The 15,311-nt window shown below is 40.1% G+C and overlaps 1 protein-coding gene across 1 annotated transcript in view; it reads right to left on the minus strand.

Moving 5' to 3' along the window:
* The window catches only part of AGBL1 (AGBL carboxypeptidase 1), a gene marked incomplete at its 5' end in the record, with an annotated part of 297,365 nt that overhangs the window by 135,772 nt on the left and 146,282 nt on the right, over positions 1–15,311 (minus strand). The window contains 3 exons of the mRNA XM_082769379.1: positions 5,374–5,550; positions 9,375–9,506; positions 14,211–14,340. Of these exons, the coding sequence (XP_082625505.1) occupies positions 5,374–5,550; positions 9,375–9,506; positions 14,211–14,340 (439 nt within the window). The remainder of the gene's footprint in view (positions 1–5,373; positions 5,551–9,374; positions 9,507–14,210; positions 14,341–15,311) is intronic.

The following is a 15,311-nucleotide window of genomic DNA, read 5'->3' on the forward strand; positions in this document are numbered from 1 at the left end:
AGATTATAAATAAATTGCACATGAAGCTTGGGAAAATATCAACGTGTGTCGCTGGAGACTTAATTTGTTTGGGCCCATGTTGAGTCCTGAGTGTATTCAGTAGAACTTCTTACAGTACGGCCTTGCATTTGGTCTTTCACAAACCAAAGATGAAAAGATGGCTCAACATCCTGCAAAAGGGAGGCAGCAATAAAAATCTAGAGGGGTAGGCTGGAGGGGTAGCAGTTCCAACAGGGGAATAATGCAGACTGCCTTCACGCTGGGAGAGAAATGATAGGCAGTTTCTTCTTCTGATTTGTTTTGTTTTAACTGCAGGGTTGTAAACTGGTAGAAGCAGGAAGGAGAAATCCCCATGGAAATGGGCTGCTTTGTTTTAAGCAACTTTCAAATGGAGGCACTGCTCCTCTAAGACTCAATTGGACAATCCAGACAAAATGAAACAGAGTTTGGATTTTTTTTGCCCTTCTTTTCTTCTTCCTTAAGTTGAATAAAACCTCAGATAAGATCAATAGTTTCTTTAGTTTTATGTTTCTCTTCCTTAAGGGTAGTTGGCTTATTGCATTTCCATTGATCACAGACAGGAAGAGTCAACAGATTTTTTAATTTTATTTTTTAACCTCTCATTTCTGCCCTCCATTCCTGCCTCCCCCTGCCCCATCTGAAATCAAATGACTTTTAAACAAGTCTGGGTTCACTATTGTTTCTCATTTACATACTGTTAGTAATAAATTCCTGTCTTATCTTTCACGCATTGAACTGCTTTAAAAATTAAAGTCGCATTTCAGTCAAAGACAGGCCACACACAGTGCCTCGGACAAACTCTAGCAATGTCTTTTCTGGACTCTCCACCAGACAGCCTAGGTTCTGGTTTACCTCAGCCCTTCTCCGACATTGCTCTGTGGTGAGAGAGGGCACCTGTGCTAGCCTCGTGCAATTACTATTTAAACCCTTTGCAGCCTTAATATGGCTTTCTTGTTTCTCCTAAATTCTTTGCAAATTCCTGTCAGATGTCTCTGTGCAACAGTGTTCCCCTCAGACCCTGCCCAGCAACACGAGTTGGGGGGGGGATTTCGCGCCCTTGCCTCCACAGGGGTGGCCGGGGTAGCAACAGGCCGAGGCCTCGCCCCCCTCAGCTCTCCTCAGAGGCTGCCAGGGGCTGGGCGTAGCCAGTGCCATGACTTTGCCCGGCTCTCTGCCTAGGAACAGCCTCCGGGAGGGCGGCGACACCTCATGGGGCTGCCAACCAGGAGCAGGGAGGGGTTGGCACAGCACAAACACACTGCTGTGGCAGGGCGGGGGGCTCTGCACAAGCTCTTGGCAGGCTGTGAGGCAGCACACCGCCCATGGCGTCCGCTGGGCAGAGACCGTGGCGACCCAGGCGCAGGGGCTGCCCGGAGCCGTGGCTGCTCAGCCCCCTGGCTGCCCGCAGTGCCTCAGCCTGCCGCTGCCGGCGGAGGGCAGCGGGGAGACGGCCTGGGCTCGGGGCAGGGCCGCTCGCTGAGGAGCAGCAGGGCCCGTGAGCAGGAGGTGGCCGCCTGGAGCAACTCCCTGGGGTGCCAGGGAAAAGGATGGCGCCCAGAGGGTGGTGGAGCCCCTGCCCTGTGGCTGTCGGAGCCAGAAGATGAGGAGGGTTGGAAGCGAGTCCTGGTTTGGTGCCACAGGACGTCCCTCCCTACCTACGTTGCTTCCCCAGGTGCTCCTCCGTCATAGGGCGCTAATTGTGCCCCTCCGTCATAGGGCACTAATCGTGCCCTAATGTGGGGCCTCTGAGGGCCTGTACCCTGAAGGAGAAGTAGGTGGAGATGTGGTGAAGATGTGGTGAAAGGCTCTGCCTTTGAGGTCATGCAGGGAGAGGCAGTTGACACCACAACTCAAGACTACCTCCAAAAGAAAGAAAGAAATGAAAGAAAGGAAAAGAAAAAGATAAAAGAGAAAAGGAAAGAAAAATTTAAAAAAAAAGAGAAAAGGAAAGAAAAATTTTAAAAAAAGAGAAAAGGAAAGAAAAATAAAAAAAAATAAAAGAGAAAAGGAAAGAAAAAAAAAGAGAAAAGGAAAGAAAAAAAAAGAGAAAAGGAAAGAAAAAAAAAGAGAGAAAAGGAAAGAAAAAAAAAGAGAGAAAAGGAAAGAAAAAAAAAAGAGAGAAAAGGAAAGAAAAAAAAAAAGAGAAAAGGAAAGAAAAAAAAAGAGAAAAGGAAAGAAAAAAAAAAGAGAAAAGGAAAGAAAAAAAAGAGAAAAGGAAAGAAAAATAACAATGGGAAGGGAAGGGAAGGGAAGGGAAGGGAAGGGAAGGGAAGGGAAGGGAAGGGAAGGGAAGGGAAGGGAAGGGAAGGGAAGGGAAGGGAAGGGAAGGGAAGGGAAGGGAAGGGAAGGGAAGGGAAGGGAAGGGAAGGGAAGGGAAGGGAAGGGAAGGGAAGGGAAGGGAAGGGAAGGGAAGGGAAGGGAAGGGAAGGGAAGGGAAGGGAAGGGAGCTGCATCCCAAAGTCTGAGGAGAATGAAGAAAGACTTCAAGGCCTTGGAGTGTTTTTTAATATTTATAAATACGTAAAATGTGAGTGTCAGGAGGACAAAGCCAGGCTCTTTTTGGTGACATCCAATGATAGGACAAGGGGCAATGTAAAAGAGAAAAAAAAGGAGTAAAAACAGTAAATCAACTAATCCAGGTACCAGAAAGCTCTAAATCTATGATGCTGACATCTGCAACCTGAGCATTAATCTCAGTTCTATTGTTTTCACACATATCAACACTTGGGTCCAAGAGTGAAGTATTCAGTTTGAAGTCTTAAAAAAAAAAAAAAAAAAAAAAAATCTTGTGTGATTCACTTCCAATTTACAAGAATATTTCAGGGGTTCCAGATTCTAATGAACTACTTTTGGCTTGACAGATGGAAGCTGAATATTAAATGGTATTATGCAACCAAATCTTCAGGTCAGCATATCGAGTCTGTACGCTAAAGAATCCACTTGTAAGAAGAAACAAGCAAGAACTAATGCTAAAGACTGCTAAAAGGAAGATGAAATAGCCTATTAATATTATTTGAAAGAGATAGCTTATGCATTTTTATGCATTTCCAGCATAAAAGTCAATGTAAGAAATATTTTGTTTCAGTGCTACCAAGTCAGGTATTAAAGTAGTTTGGAAAAATGAGTGGAAATACTTTGAAATGCCTTAATCAGAGAAAACGCAAAAAGTGTTTCTATTATCCTTATGATGAAATGAAGAAACGTTCCCTCACGGATATATTTACATATTTACATTTCTTTCATCTTTGAGATGGATGAAAATCCTAAGCAAAGAAAAAAAAAAAAAAAAAAAAAGGAAAGAGAAATAACCTGATAGATACTAGTTGGATATTGGGGCTCAGCCTTTCAACATACAGAAGTCATTTTCAGGATGTTAGGAATGGAAATTTCAAAAAACTTTTACGGGCCAGCATCAGAATACTGGATTCTGTCACCAGTGACAAACACTCATGTCAAATTGCTCATGTCCTCAGTGCCTGTCTGTGATCCTGATCAGTGATGAAAAATAGAACAAGAAATAAAGCAGAAAATCATTTACATATTTTAGAGGATTTATTAAAAAAAAAAAAAAAAAAAAAAAAAAAAAAGAGAGAGAGAGAGAGAGAGAGAGAGAGGAAAAAAAAAGAGATTCATCTTCACCAGGTCTTTCTGCTTATTTTTTGGTGCCTCCACCATATAATAGGGACCTGTAAATGGCACACTTTATATTCATCCTCTGAATGAGGCATTTAATCTCTTCCTACTATTTCAAGAACCTGATCACACAATTTAAGCAAATTTGGGTTAAAGACCTCACAGATGTTAAAGGAGGAAGAGAGCAAATCATTAGATATTGATACAACCTGATATGTCACTGCTTTTGGGTGTTACTGTGGCTGTTTAGGAAATGAGTGAAATCGTCCTCCATGGAGATCTCTAGAATTTCTGCCACTGACTTCAGTCAATGTAGAATTTTTCCTCACTGTCTAAAGAAGATTCAAAACCACTGTCTTGACCTGTGGTGCCTATTAAAAACCCATTAGAACTTCTCAGGAGTAGGGAGTGTTAAATGTAATGCTCAAGGCAATTATATTCACTTTCTTTAAACTGTCTGCAGTTTCTTCTGCCTTTTCTGTCTTGGAATTGATGTGTGTATAGGAGAACATTGTTAAAACAGCTGCTGAGTACTTCCTGGCTACACTTTACAGAGAAATAAAAGGATTAGTATAGAGCTTGCAAAGATAATCATTTGAATGTCTTATTAATTAATTGTTATTTGTAATAATGGCTCTTTCCTTAAGGGTCTTTTAGAATCCTTAACCGCTTATTAATGCTGTATAGATAAGGATTGCTCCCTAGTGGGAGAAATAAGGTGGAATATGGAAGCCATTCAATGAAAACAACAGGTTAGAGAAAGGAACAGAGAAAGAATTCACCATTGGAGTGAATGGAAAATTATGAACAGCTACATGCATTAACAGAGTTCATCCCGTGCACAAAAGAAGTGCCAGGAGATCTCATAGACTTCTGTCTCTGAAGTATTCAGTGCAAGTATGGTCCTTCCCACAAAGTCTAGAACCTCATTTTATACAGAATTTGGGTCCATTTAGATCATAGTTAAAGGCATGCCTTGAACTTATGAGCAGCTGTTAAACTATCCATAGATTAAGCTATCTTTGGCTGTCAGTAATAGGCAGCTCCAAACGCAGGATTCTCAGCACAGGTTCTTACATTTAGCTGAGTGAATGCTCAGGTAGCCAGCCTGTACCATACAGCATACAACCACTAGTACTCATGTTGATGATAATACTAGTGGAAGACAAGTATAATAATGAATAGACCAGAGCAACCTGGTCTAGTGGAAGGTGTCCCTGCCCATAGCAGGGGTTGGAATTAGATGATTTTAAGGTCCCTTCTAACCCAAACCATTCTATGAGTGTTTAATTTCCTTAGATCTGGCTTAAAGATGTCCCTATGACCTGCCAACACTTTTTTTTTTTTTTTTTTTTTTTAATAACACCATGAATACTCTTAGAAGAGTAAGTGCCCTGTATGATCCCAGAAACATTCCTGCCTTCAGCTCAATGTTTTTGGCTCCAGACTGGAGTTTCTTTTCGTTTCACTCTTGAATGAAACCTCAAAGCAAGGACTCCACTTTCCTGACATGGAAGATTAAAAGAGTGAGGGATCCTTGAAAGATTTCCCTAAGGAGAAACTGAGAATTAAGGCTACGTTCATGCTGTAGTAGGTCTGGAAAAAGCAGGCAACACTAAGCAGCAAGGCAATAGTTATCTCTTTACTCTTCCAAGCTCATGAGACATACATTCGAAGGAGGGTAGCACAGGTTTTTTTTTTTTTGGAAGATTTACTCACTTTGTAGAGACCGTGGCTGCAGCCGCAGTACGTGCTCTCCATGGTGTAGCTCCTCAACACACCCATTTCCTGCCACACCACGACCCGCGCCGTTGACTCCCGGGACTTCTCTACCAGGAAGCTGCAGCTGTTCATGACAAACGCAGGGGCCACTTTATCCAGGATTTTAGGAAGAGTCTATGAGAAAGTAGCAGCAATGAGAAAATGAACTGAACAGATGAACACATGTTTATATTGCTCACACATCTTCAGAAAGACCTGTGGTTTTTGAAGTGTCTATCATCAGACCTATCTGTAGAAGCCGTTAACTAAGATAGCTCCAACTAGTGCCAAACTGGATTCATTAAGTTCATCCCATGTGAAATCCTCATATTCTAATGTTTTATTTTTCTTTCAAGTCAAAGACTAAAATGCCAAATATACAGTACATTTGGTATATCTCATTCAAAATTAACCATTTTTCACATCCACTAATTATGGGCTGCTGAAGTCACGAAGTTTTATATTCAAGCTGCTTCAACATTAACTACACCTTCGTGTTTTTCTGCCCAGAGGGCTGCAGTCACAGCTCAGTACACGATGTTTCCTTCCTCTTCAGCCCCACTGTATCTCCTGCCATCACACATCCACAATTTGACAAGGGATTCAGCTATGGGAGGAGTTTTTTTTGAACCTAGCATACAGCAGAGAAAGGGGATGTGTAATCCCAATGAAGGTCACAGAAAATTACATGAAAATAGGGCTTAGCATTTAACTACCTTGCACTGTGAAACCAAAATATTCTTATCTGGGTCCAAACGGTGTATTTTATACACTTCATTTAGAAAATTACAATAAAAAGTAATCATGAAAACCCAGTAAAAGTTATATCTTAGCCCTGAGTAATTTTCTTACTCTAGAAACCATATTTTCTAAAACAGTCTATAAACACTCCTAACACACTGCAGTATCAAAACCTTCCATCAGTGCGGAGGCAACACATACTTATTCATGACACCTGTAAAAACATATACTAGATACGTTAACACTAGGTGTGCTTTATGTAGGTACTGAACCTTTACATACACACGTACATGTGTGTAAATTTTAGTGCTTGCATACTCCCCTGATTATATGCCAAAAGACCATCTGGTCCATCTAGAAAACAGCAAGCAAAATGAGGACATTCATTATTTCTTTGATGACAGCTTTCTTAAACTTCTGAACCAAATGGAATCACGTAGAAGGAGTTTCTGCTCATTGCTAGTGGCATTTACCCTTGAATTTCATTCAGTTTGGGCGGTGAAAGCCAAGCGGCTAATTTCACTTCCCAATAACAATCAGGTTCACTGATTGATTATGAGCAATTGTAGTTCCATTCTGTGGAGCTTTACTTCATAGCACTGTGCTGGAATTCTTGGTTTCATCAACATTGAAAGAGTAAGGTTTAACAGCAGGTCTTTTCCTAAAGCATGATTGACACGAATGATAAATCTTTGGTCTAAACTATTTTGCAATATCCCCTGCAAACAGCTTAACCATGCATATCTCTGTAACAAAAAAATAAATATCAATTTTTAGTATATCCTGGTTACAGCTGTCAACAGACCCTAGTTATTTTTTTAGATTAAAAAAAAAAAAAAAAAAAAAAAAAAAAAAAACTAGAACAAAGGGAGAAATAAATTATATTTTAAATCTGAGATCAACATGAGCTTTAAATCTCACATTAAGATCTCCAGCATGATACTAAGAACTGCAGCACTCCCTTTTCTGTGAGCATACTGAAGAGAGGAATCTTTAAAATGCACTGCTTGCTCTAGACTAAGCATTCTGAATTGCCTTCAAAGTATTTGTTGCAAAATAGTATTATTTGCTGCTAGTATTATTTGCTTCAAAGTATAATTTGCTGCTTTCGTGCAGAGCTTCCAGGTTTTCCTGGACTTGGGTTGAACACGAATTAACAAAACACAGCAGTCATATCACCCAAACAATTAATCCTGAGCACTATCATTAGATCCAGTTAAACTGTGTCTGAAGGTACAGATAGCTTTCATTCTGTACTCATCTGAAACAACACACAGATTTTTGTAAATATATATATTATGAAATACAATAATCAGATCCTTAATCCAGTTTAGCTTTTAAAAACAATTGAAATTATATGCATAATCAATCTTTTACATACAATTAAATAAAAATGCTGGCAGGTAACAGTAATGTCTCTGTACGCAGGACTCATTTAGGAGCATTAGCAAATCTGAATTTAATATTCTGTTCATTTTACCAGCTTTCACGGGATTTCACACTAATGGTTCTTTCTTCTCTACTTATTTTTCTCATTAATTATCCTTCAATTGTGTTTTTGGAAGGGTGAAAACACACCCTTTTAAAGGATTCTTTTATAGTAATGCAGCAGTGTGACTGTTCCCTTTCTCTCACACAGCTGGATTTAACATGCACAACAGCGAGGAGAGCTGCTCCCCTCATGCAGGACCATGTCCAAAAACCACCATTCCCATTTAGAGGAGAATGGAATTAGGTTTCTCTGCTGATGTCCCTGCAGAAATTGTTTTCAAAGGGGCCTGGAATGGCTATCAAAAGGACAAATCCTGAAACTGGGTTTTGTGATGCCAATGCTGCACAAGTCATCTAAGGCCACAAAATAATAGAAAGTAATAAAGACTCTTACTCCTATGAATTGCCAAGGGCTACAGCTCAGTCTATGGTTTATGTCTATGATGCAAAGGCTGTTCCAAAATCACCATTTTCTTGAGGTATTTGGTTCCTGCTCCTGAGGAGCAAATCCATTGTGGAGGTCAGGCCGATCCCCAGTTATCTACAGGAGGCAGGACAGAAACCTCCCATATCGTGAAAAAAAAAAAAAGAATTCTAACCACAGAATCCTTTATATAGGCCACTGCAGAGTTTTTTTGGACAGCCTTGGAGGCTTGCTCCTGGTTTCTTCATTGCAGATTCAAGACAGGCTCCAGATGCTGAAAGCAGCATTTGAATTCTGTTTGTGTAACAGTGAACCATCCCCAGCCTTTTCAAGCTGCCTGAATTCAAACACAGCAAAAGATATCATGACTGTAAGCACCCTTCCTGCTTTCTTTGTGAAACAGAGTGTTTGCCACAGGGACCCCTTATGATGAATGTTGGAGTACTTTCTTCAGGGAAAGTGGCCGTATGGTATGTACACTGCTTTAAGACCAACACAGGATGTGGTAACCTTATGGAAGGATAATTAGACTTGTCAACCTATTTCAGGTTGCAGTTAGACAAGCTATACCTCTATAATTAGTTTAAGGCCACAGTTAATGTTTTACGAAATTAACCTTTTCTAAGACTATAAATATAGCTTATCAGATCTTTTTTTCATGGAAATTTGTCATTTAAGAGGAAAATATCATCTAGACAGACGCAAAAAAAAAAGATAGCAGAAAATCCAGAGAAGAGTTTGATGAAATAGAAGCAAGACAGATTTCAATATTCGTTCTTTCAAATCCCAGAATTTTTTCCCCATTTATGATGCCCAGCACTTGCCATGAAAATTTCACTGTGTTAGATCTGTTTGACATCCATTGAATTCTCTGGCATTTTCACTGGGACCAGGAGCATTTTGTGAGGAAGCAACTCAACTGAGTAGGACAAAGGCACAGTGACATTTCGTCAGTAAATATTATGGAATACCTTTTTATTTTCTTATTATGGCGGGGTGATAAAAGCACACATATACTTGGAACTCACAGAACACACAAAACTATAGCATTTCAACAGTCTGTGGCCAAAGACACATCATCTTACTAAAATAAAATAAATAGGGACCCACCTATTGACAACGTTTGTCCTGATACCTGGTGCATGAGACATTGTGAATGATTTGAAGTTTTCTGAATATCTACTCCTCTGGAGTAAGGGAAGCTCTCACCTACACCCAAATTTTGTGAGTTGGCCTTGTCTTGGAGAGCAATGTACGCGCACGTACATGTCAGTAATTGCATAAAGGAACCAAGCAGACTTACCCTGTAGCCAACATCTTCTGTGATGACTGCTGTGTCAACCGTGCAGCCTGCTTGCCACAAGGTCTCCTTGATACTGCAACCATAGAGAAACACGTTCTTTTTCTGAGAGTGGCCATGGTAGTCACAGAATACCTAAAGAAGTAAAAGGCAAAATCTTGAACACTTTTTTTTTTTCCCCGGTCTCTTCAGACAAGCTCAGACTCTGGGCCGTGCCTATAATCAGTGTCAAACTTTGTTAGTCAGTTGTATCTTGTTTTATCTATTGGATCTGACATGATCTTAGGAATCCAGAGTCAAGACCAGTGCATTTCCATCTGCAGCAGAAATAAACATGACACCTGTGCAAGAATCCATGGCAACTCAGGAACCTAAGAGTTCATGGTAACTTAGGATACAACAAAGCAATTTGTCAGGCTCCTTTGACTTCTCAACTTCTAAACTCTAGCATTATTCTCAAGAGATTCTAAAACTGCACTTTCCTCAGCAATTAATCATCACCTCAGCTTCTTTAAATTCAAAACCAGTGCTACTTAATTTTCAGGAAAATATAATTGCACACTCATGTGAAAACGTATAGTATGTTGTCAGATCTTTGCATGAATTCCTGGAAGCCAAGCACAGAACATGACCTATCTTCATGGCAAATAATCTCATTCCACACTATCTAATATATCTACTTAATCCATCTCTCTTATGTCAGCTGTCATATAAGCTAGGTGTAAGGCACGTTTCTAGTTTTAGTGGAATCTTTGATCACCTTTATAGGCAGATATCAACTCCTATAGAAATGAAAATCACGATTTAATGACCTAAGAGGTAAATATTGACCCAAGTGTTAAAGAGTAATCAATCTCAGTACCCTCTGAGATATGAAGTCAATATACACACTGCTGTTACATATATTCTCCATGTCTTTATCAGGAAAATTCAGAAATCTGTCAATGAAAGGCAAGAATTTCTAAAGAGAAGAAATTGGTTCATTTAAACCAATATTCACCACTTATTAGAAAGGAGCTTCAAGATCTCATTGAAATTGTTTTCTGGGGCATATGCAATAGACAAAGGAACAGGTGTTGGAAGGTAGGAAAGAATTACGAAAAAATATAAAGGGAGATGGGGGAAAAATATGGGGGAGAAAAATATGTATTCTTACATAAACACGTATACAGGAGGGGAGAAACAGATGGAGCAGTTGAGCTTCTTCCACCAACTGTTAAGGCAAGATTTACCCTAGTACGTTTATTTGCCAGTTATACAGTAACTAAGTTTAGCTGAAGGCAGTCATGGAGTTTAATTATCTAGGAATTGAGTATTTAAATTCCTTCAGCTCCTCTGACAAACTGTACATTGACAAACTGAAGATGCTAAGGCATACACGCATGAAGAACCATCTCCCTGCTCCTAATTAGTTGGACAATTCAGCTTATCTTGACAAAAACCTCACTCTGGCAGTTTGTTTGCTTATACCCTGCTCCTTTTGTTTTCCAACTTGTCAATGTTCCTTCGCACACCACCACTCAGCTCTGGTTCTCTTTGTAGGACTCTGGACCTGCACATCCCCATCCATGCAGCACAGAGCATTCCACATGTAAAGCATAAGATCAGTGACCTTCACAGCAACAAGTGCTCCTGCACTGCTTATACCCTTGCCACCTGGCAAAGGCAGAAAGGGGAGGACAAAGAGAGCAGTTTGAGAGCTGCTAACGAGAGCAAGCCTACAATCAGCATCCTTCCCAAAGGGAAAAAAAAAAAAAAAAAAAAAAAAAAGACAACATTGCACAGACCCCAGACATTCAGCCCTGTCAGGCAGTGTGCATATTTTACAGGGTTTATACCTATAACCCATATAACCCATGCACTAGAAATAGCTGGCTGAAGCACATGGAATTACCCTGTAATGGTCCCTTCCAAACAGCTGCATTTATTGGATCTCTTAATGACAGACATTTTTCCAGCTAGTGTTCCATCTCTGCTTTCAGTGACATATAGTCATAGTTTAGGTTAACCACAGGTACCACCTAGAATTTATTCCTATGAATATCAAAAAGAAGATTTTATAGCTTTCATTCTGGTTCAAGGCAGAGATCCCAGCTCAACTGGGTATCAATTACCTGCCAATTTACAGAATTACTAATACGCAAAAGACGCATATATTATTACCTAAAAGATTACTTTACTTATCAGAAACCACACAGGGATGATCAGCTATTCAGATAGCTGGGCTGCCTAGTAAGTGTGAGGTCTATAATTCTGCATCTCCAGAAACCTGCCGATGAGTCCTTAATGACAGGTCTGGAATGAACCTTCTGTGTTAGTAAAGGATTATCAAAGCCAGGTTCTGTAACACTGCTGCTGTTTCAGGCCATGGGATCTTCCACTGATTGTCACTAAATTCCATGGCAGAGAAGTCAGTGCTACTGGAAATATTTTCATTCCATTTGCAAGTCTTATAATCCTACGCTTTAATTAACTTTGCTGAATACTGCAGTTATTCTCAATGTTTATAACAAATTGTTCTTTATAATACACTCTTCTGCCTCATTTTCACACCACAGCATAGTGTACGCCTCACTATTCAGCGAAGAAAAAGCTCTATTTTGTAATTTCAACACACAATACAGAAATTTTCCTGTCTGGGCAAACACTAAGCAAACCTGGGACCTCCCCATCTGCTTTTTCTCCAGTCTGTCCTTCTGCATAGCTGGGACACTAACACACAGTCAAACTCCAAGTCTTGTGCTCACTGGGATATGACTCAAGACACACATGCAAATTTTTATCTATTTAAAGTTATTTGCCAGCACTGATCATCATAGAGGTAAGGACTGCTTTCAAACTCAAAAACAACCCTCCTCATGACTCACAGAACCAAGCAGCTTTTAAAACAAAGGAAAAGCAAAATAGAAAACGGTAAGCAAGAAACTCTGTTGGAAAACAGATCATTTAAAAATCTCTTTGATTTTCCTGCAAAATTTCCATTTTTCCTTAGTGGTGTTGTGAGAGGACTCAGTTTCAGAGTTTTGAGGTAGACATGTCTAGTTTTTTTGTTCCCCCCCCCCAAAAAAAAACTATATCCTTACAAGCATCCTTACAAGCAGATCTGTTTCCAAGCTTGACAGAATACTTTTGAATGGCAGCAAACTCTGCTTTGTGTCTCCTGGTCCCTAGGAGGTTCTTTCTGTCCCCTCCAAGGGCATCCTGGTCTCTCTGTATGAGCTGCACGTTCCCTGTTGCATACTGCAGCTACATTGTCAACCACAACTTGTAAACCCTAGCATTTTCTCACCACAAATGCTTAAGGAGAAAGCAACACCTCTCTCCCCCTCAGACCTGGTTGCTCCAAGACACAACTCTCTAACACTCCCACTTTGCTGCTCTGAGTTGGAAAGAGATCCCACGCAGTGGAGAGCTGCAATGCCACAGTGCCTCCAGCCCCTTGGTTTACTGGGATTCCAGAGGCAGGCTGTTTGCTATGGAAGGGTTTACCAATTAAAAGGGTTTTGAAAGGCTGTTAACTTTGAAATTCTTTCCTCCTTCAAGCTTTTCTTTGCTTTGAAGAAACTGCTTGCGCATCTCCAGGATAAATTAAACTAAGTAGCTTCACAAAAATCTTTTGGCTATCTGGGAACTTGGCTCCATGGGATCTTGGCAGCAGGGCCAGGGAAGAAGAAACTCGGCTCTCTTCTGGAGCAGGGAAAATGCATTTTTGAGCATGTGTAGCCTAAAACTGATGTACTCTTCAAAGGAAGAGAAAAATCAGTTTACCAAGTCTGACATGCAGCTTGTGAGTGAGAGAGATGATAGGATCAATAGTTTCCCTTCACTCAGCAATGATGAAAACTTGTACTGTGTGCACGTTCAACTTTACACATCTGGCTATGACAGTGAGGGTTTCGAATTAAAAAAGACCCAATAGAAAATAGCATAGTAAACCAGAACTGATCATATATGTCTCTAAACCAAAGAAAAAGGTTGGTGAAAAGCTCACAACTGTGAGCTGTGCTTCCGTGAGATTTCTTAGAGTGCAGAGCTGAGCTGCCAGGCTATTGCCTTGGCCAAAAAATAAAAATACAAATAAAAATCACATTTCCACAAAAACTCACTTAAAGAAGCTCACAGGCATTTTCACCTTGTCAAGACTAGAGAGAATTATGTATCTTTGGACATTTTTTGCATGACTGTAGCTATAAGCAGCCAACCTGCTAGTCTGTGCCTCCATTTCTGTTCATTAACGTTTGAACTTCCCTGTGCTTTTTATCCTGAGGTCTCAGAACTATTCGTTCTGCTGGACAACAAGACTGAGCAGATGGGACAGATCCCAGACCAGCCCCAGCTGCAGCTTTGAGACTAGAATCACCTCTCATGAATTTCTCGTAGTCTAAAATCCAGTCATCTCCTTCTCCTCACCAAAGCAATGTGGAAGTTCAGCCATTTTGAGGGCTGCTTCCCGTGTTTTGGGGATTGCATAGGTTGTTCCAGCATGGGCTTTTGCAAAATCCATTCAGAATAAGTCTTTGCAGAATTTCTTGTCTTCTTGTCAGGAAGATAACAATAACCTATTAACAATATTTAGCTCAGTCGGAATACTCTAAGGATATTAAAGAGATTTAAAGAATTCATATTCATATTACAGGTGTGCAAGGGCTCTGAAATTTGGAGTTGTTGGTTAGAAGATTCAGTAGAAAATCCAAGACATTCAAAACAGATCTATAAGATGAAAGCATAACAGCACAGGATACTTTCAAAATCTCTCTAGCTCTAAAACAAAGCTGTTCGCACAACTGCAATAATCAATCTACACACAGTAACTTATAAAAGACATTGGAAAATACTCACCAGAGGAGCCCGGCCAATGCTGCGCAGATAGTACAGAAGACCTTTGGTGTGGTAAATAGTTGGATGAAGCTGGGAACTGGGCTTCAACCACTGTCTGTTCAGATCATCCCCACTCAAGGAACAGCGATGGCTGAAATCAAAAAACAACACATCATAAACCATCAAAACAGTTGGTTCCAGAGAGTTTCCAGTTCTGCCAAGACATGGCACAAGGACAGGGAATGTAAATTAAAACACAAATATAAAGATTTTGAACATTGGGTTGGAATGACTCAACAGCCCATACTTTCAAAGGTGCTTACAGTAAGCACATTTTATCACTTCCTTTCCTTCTAAGGTTCACACAGTTGCAGTCCTGAAAATAAACACAGTTTTTCCTTTACCTAAGTACATACATAACCAAGACTACTTACAAACAAAATATCTTTGGAAATGTTTTAAATTCCGTGCTATCTAACAAAATTCAGCCAGCTTACATAGAGCAAAGGCTTCTCAAAACCTCTATAGCAAATAAGTACATCCAACTCCTACTCATTCTAATTGAAGACAGGTGCTTGAATCTCTTCGACCAGTCTGAAATATGTATGCACTTAAATGAGATGAGCTGGATATCTCATTTAAGCTTCTCTGCTCACGAGAAATGTAGCTATCTGAAGCACATCACGAAGATCTTGATGCATGCTACATCATTATGTAGAACAATTACCTAGATTCACTGCAAAGGCTGAATAAAAAGCTAAATAAGGATCCTAGATTTGCACTGAGAAAGTGTTTTCTTTAGTTGGCTTGAAAATATTCTGTTCCTGAGTCAGTGATCAGTGGAAAATTCTGCAGGATATTTGACTGTATGGAGCAGTACATCATTGTACAATTTTGCAAAATCTGTCTAATCTCCCTCATTAGTGACTGTGTGTAGTACAGAGCCTAATTATCCTCAGTATTGGGCAAATTTCTAGCTACACAGTTGCATCCAGCTTTGCTGTTCTAGCCTCTTAGTAACAAAGTACAAATGTATTCCTAGGGATGCAATTTGGTGGTGTTTAGGCAGAATCTTGAAGTGCAACTGGGGTGTGTTGCAAGTAGTAGCTTTGGTATTATCAA

The sequence above is a fragment of the Aythya marila genome (genome assembly GCF_965140915.1).
Source record: "Aythya marila genome assembly, chromosome: 11".
Taxonomy (NCBI): domain Eukaryota; kingdom Metazoa; phylum Chordata; class Aves; order Anseriformes; family Anatidae; genus Aythya; species Aythya marila.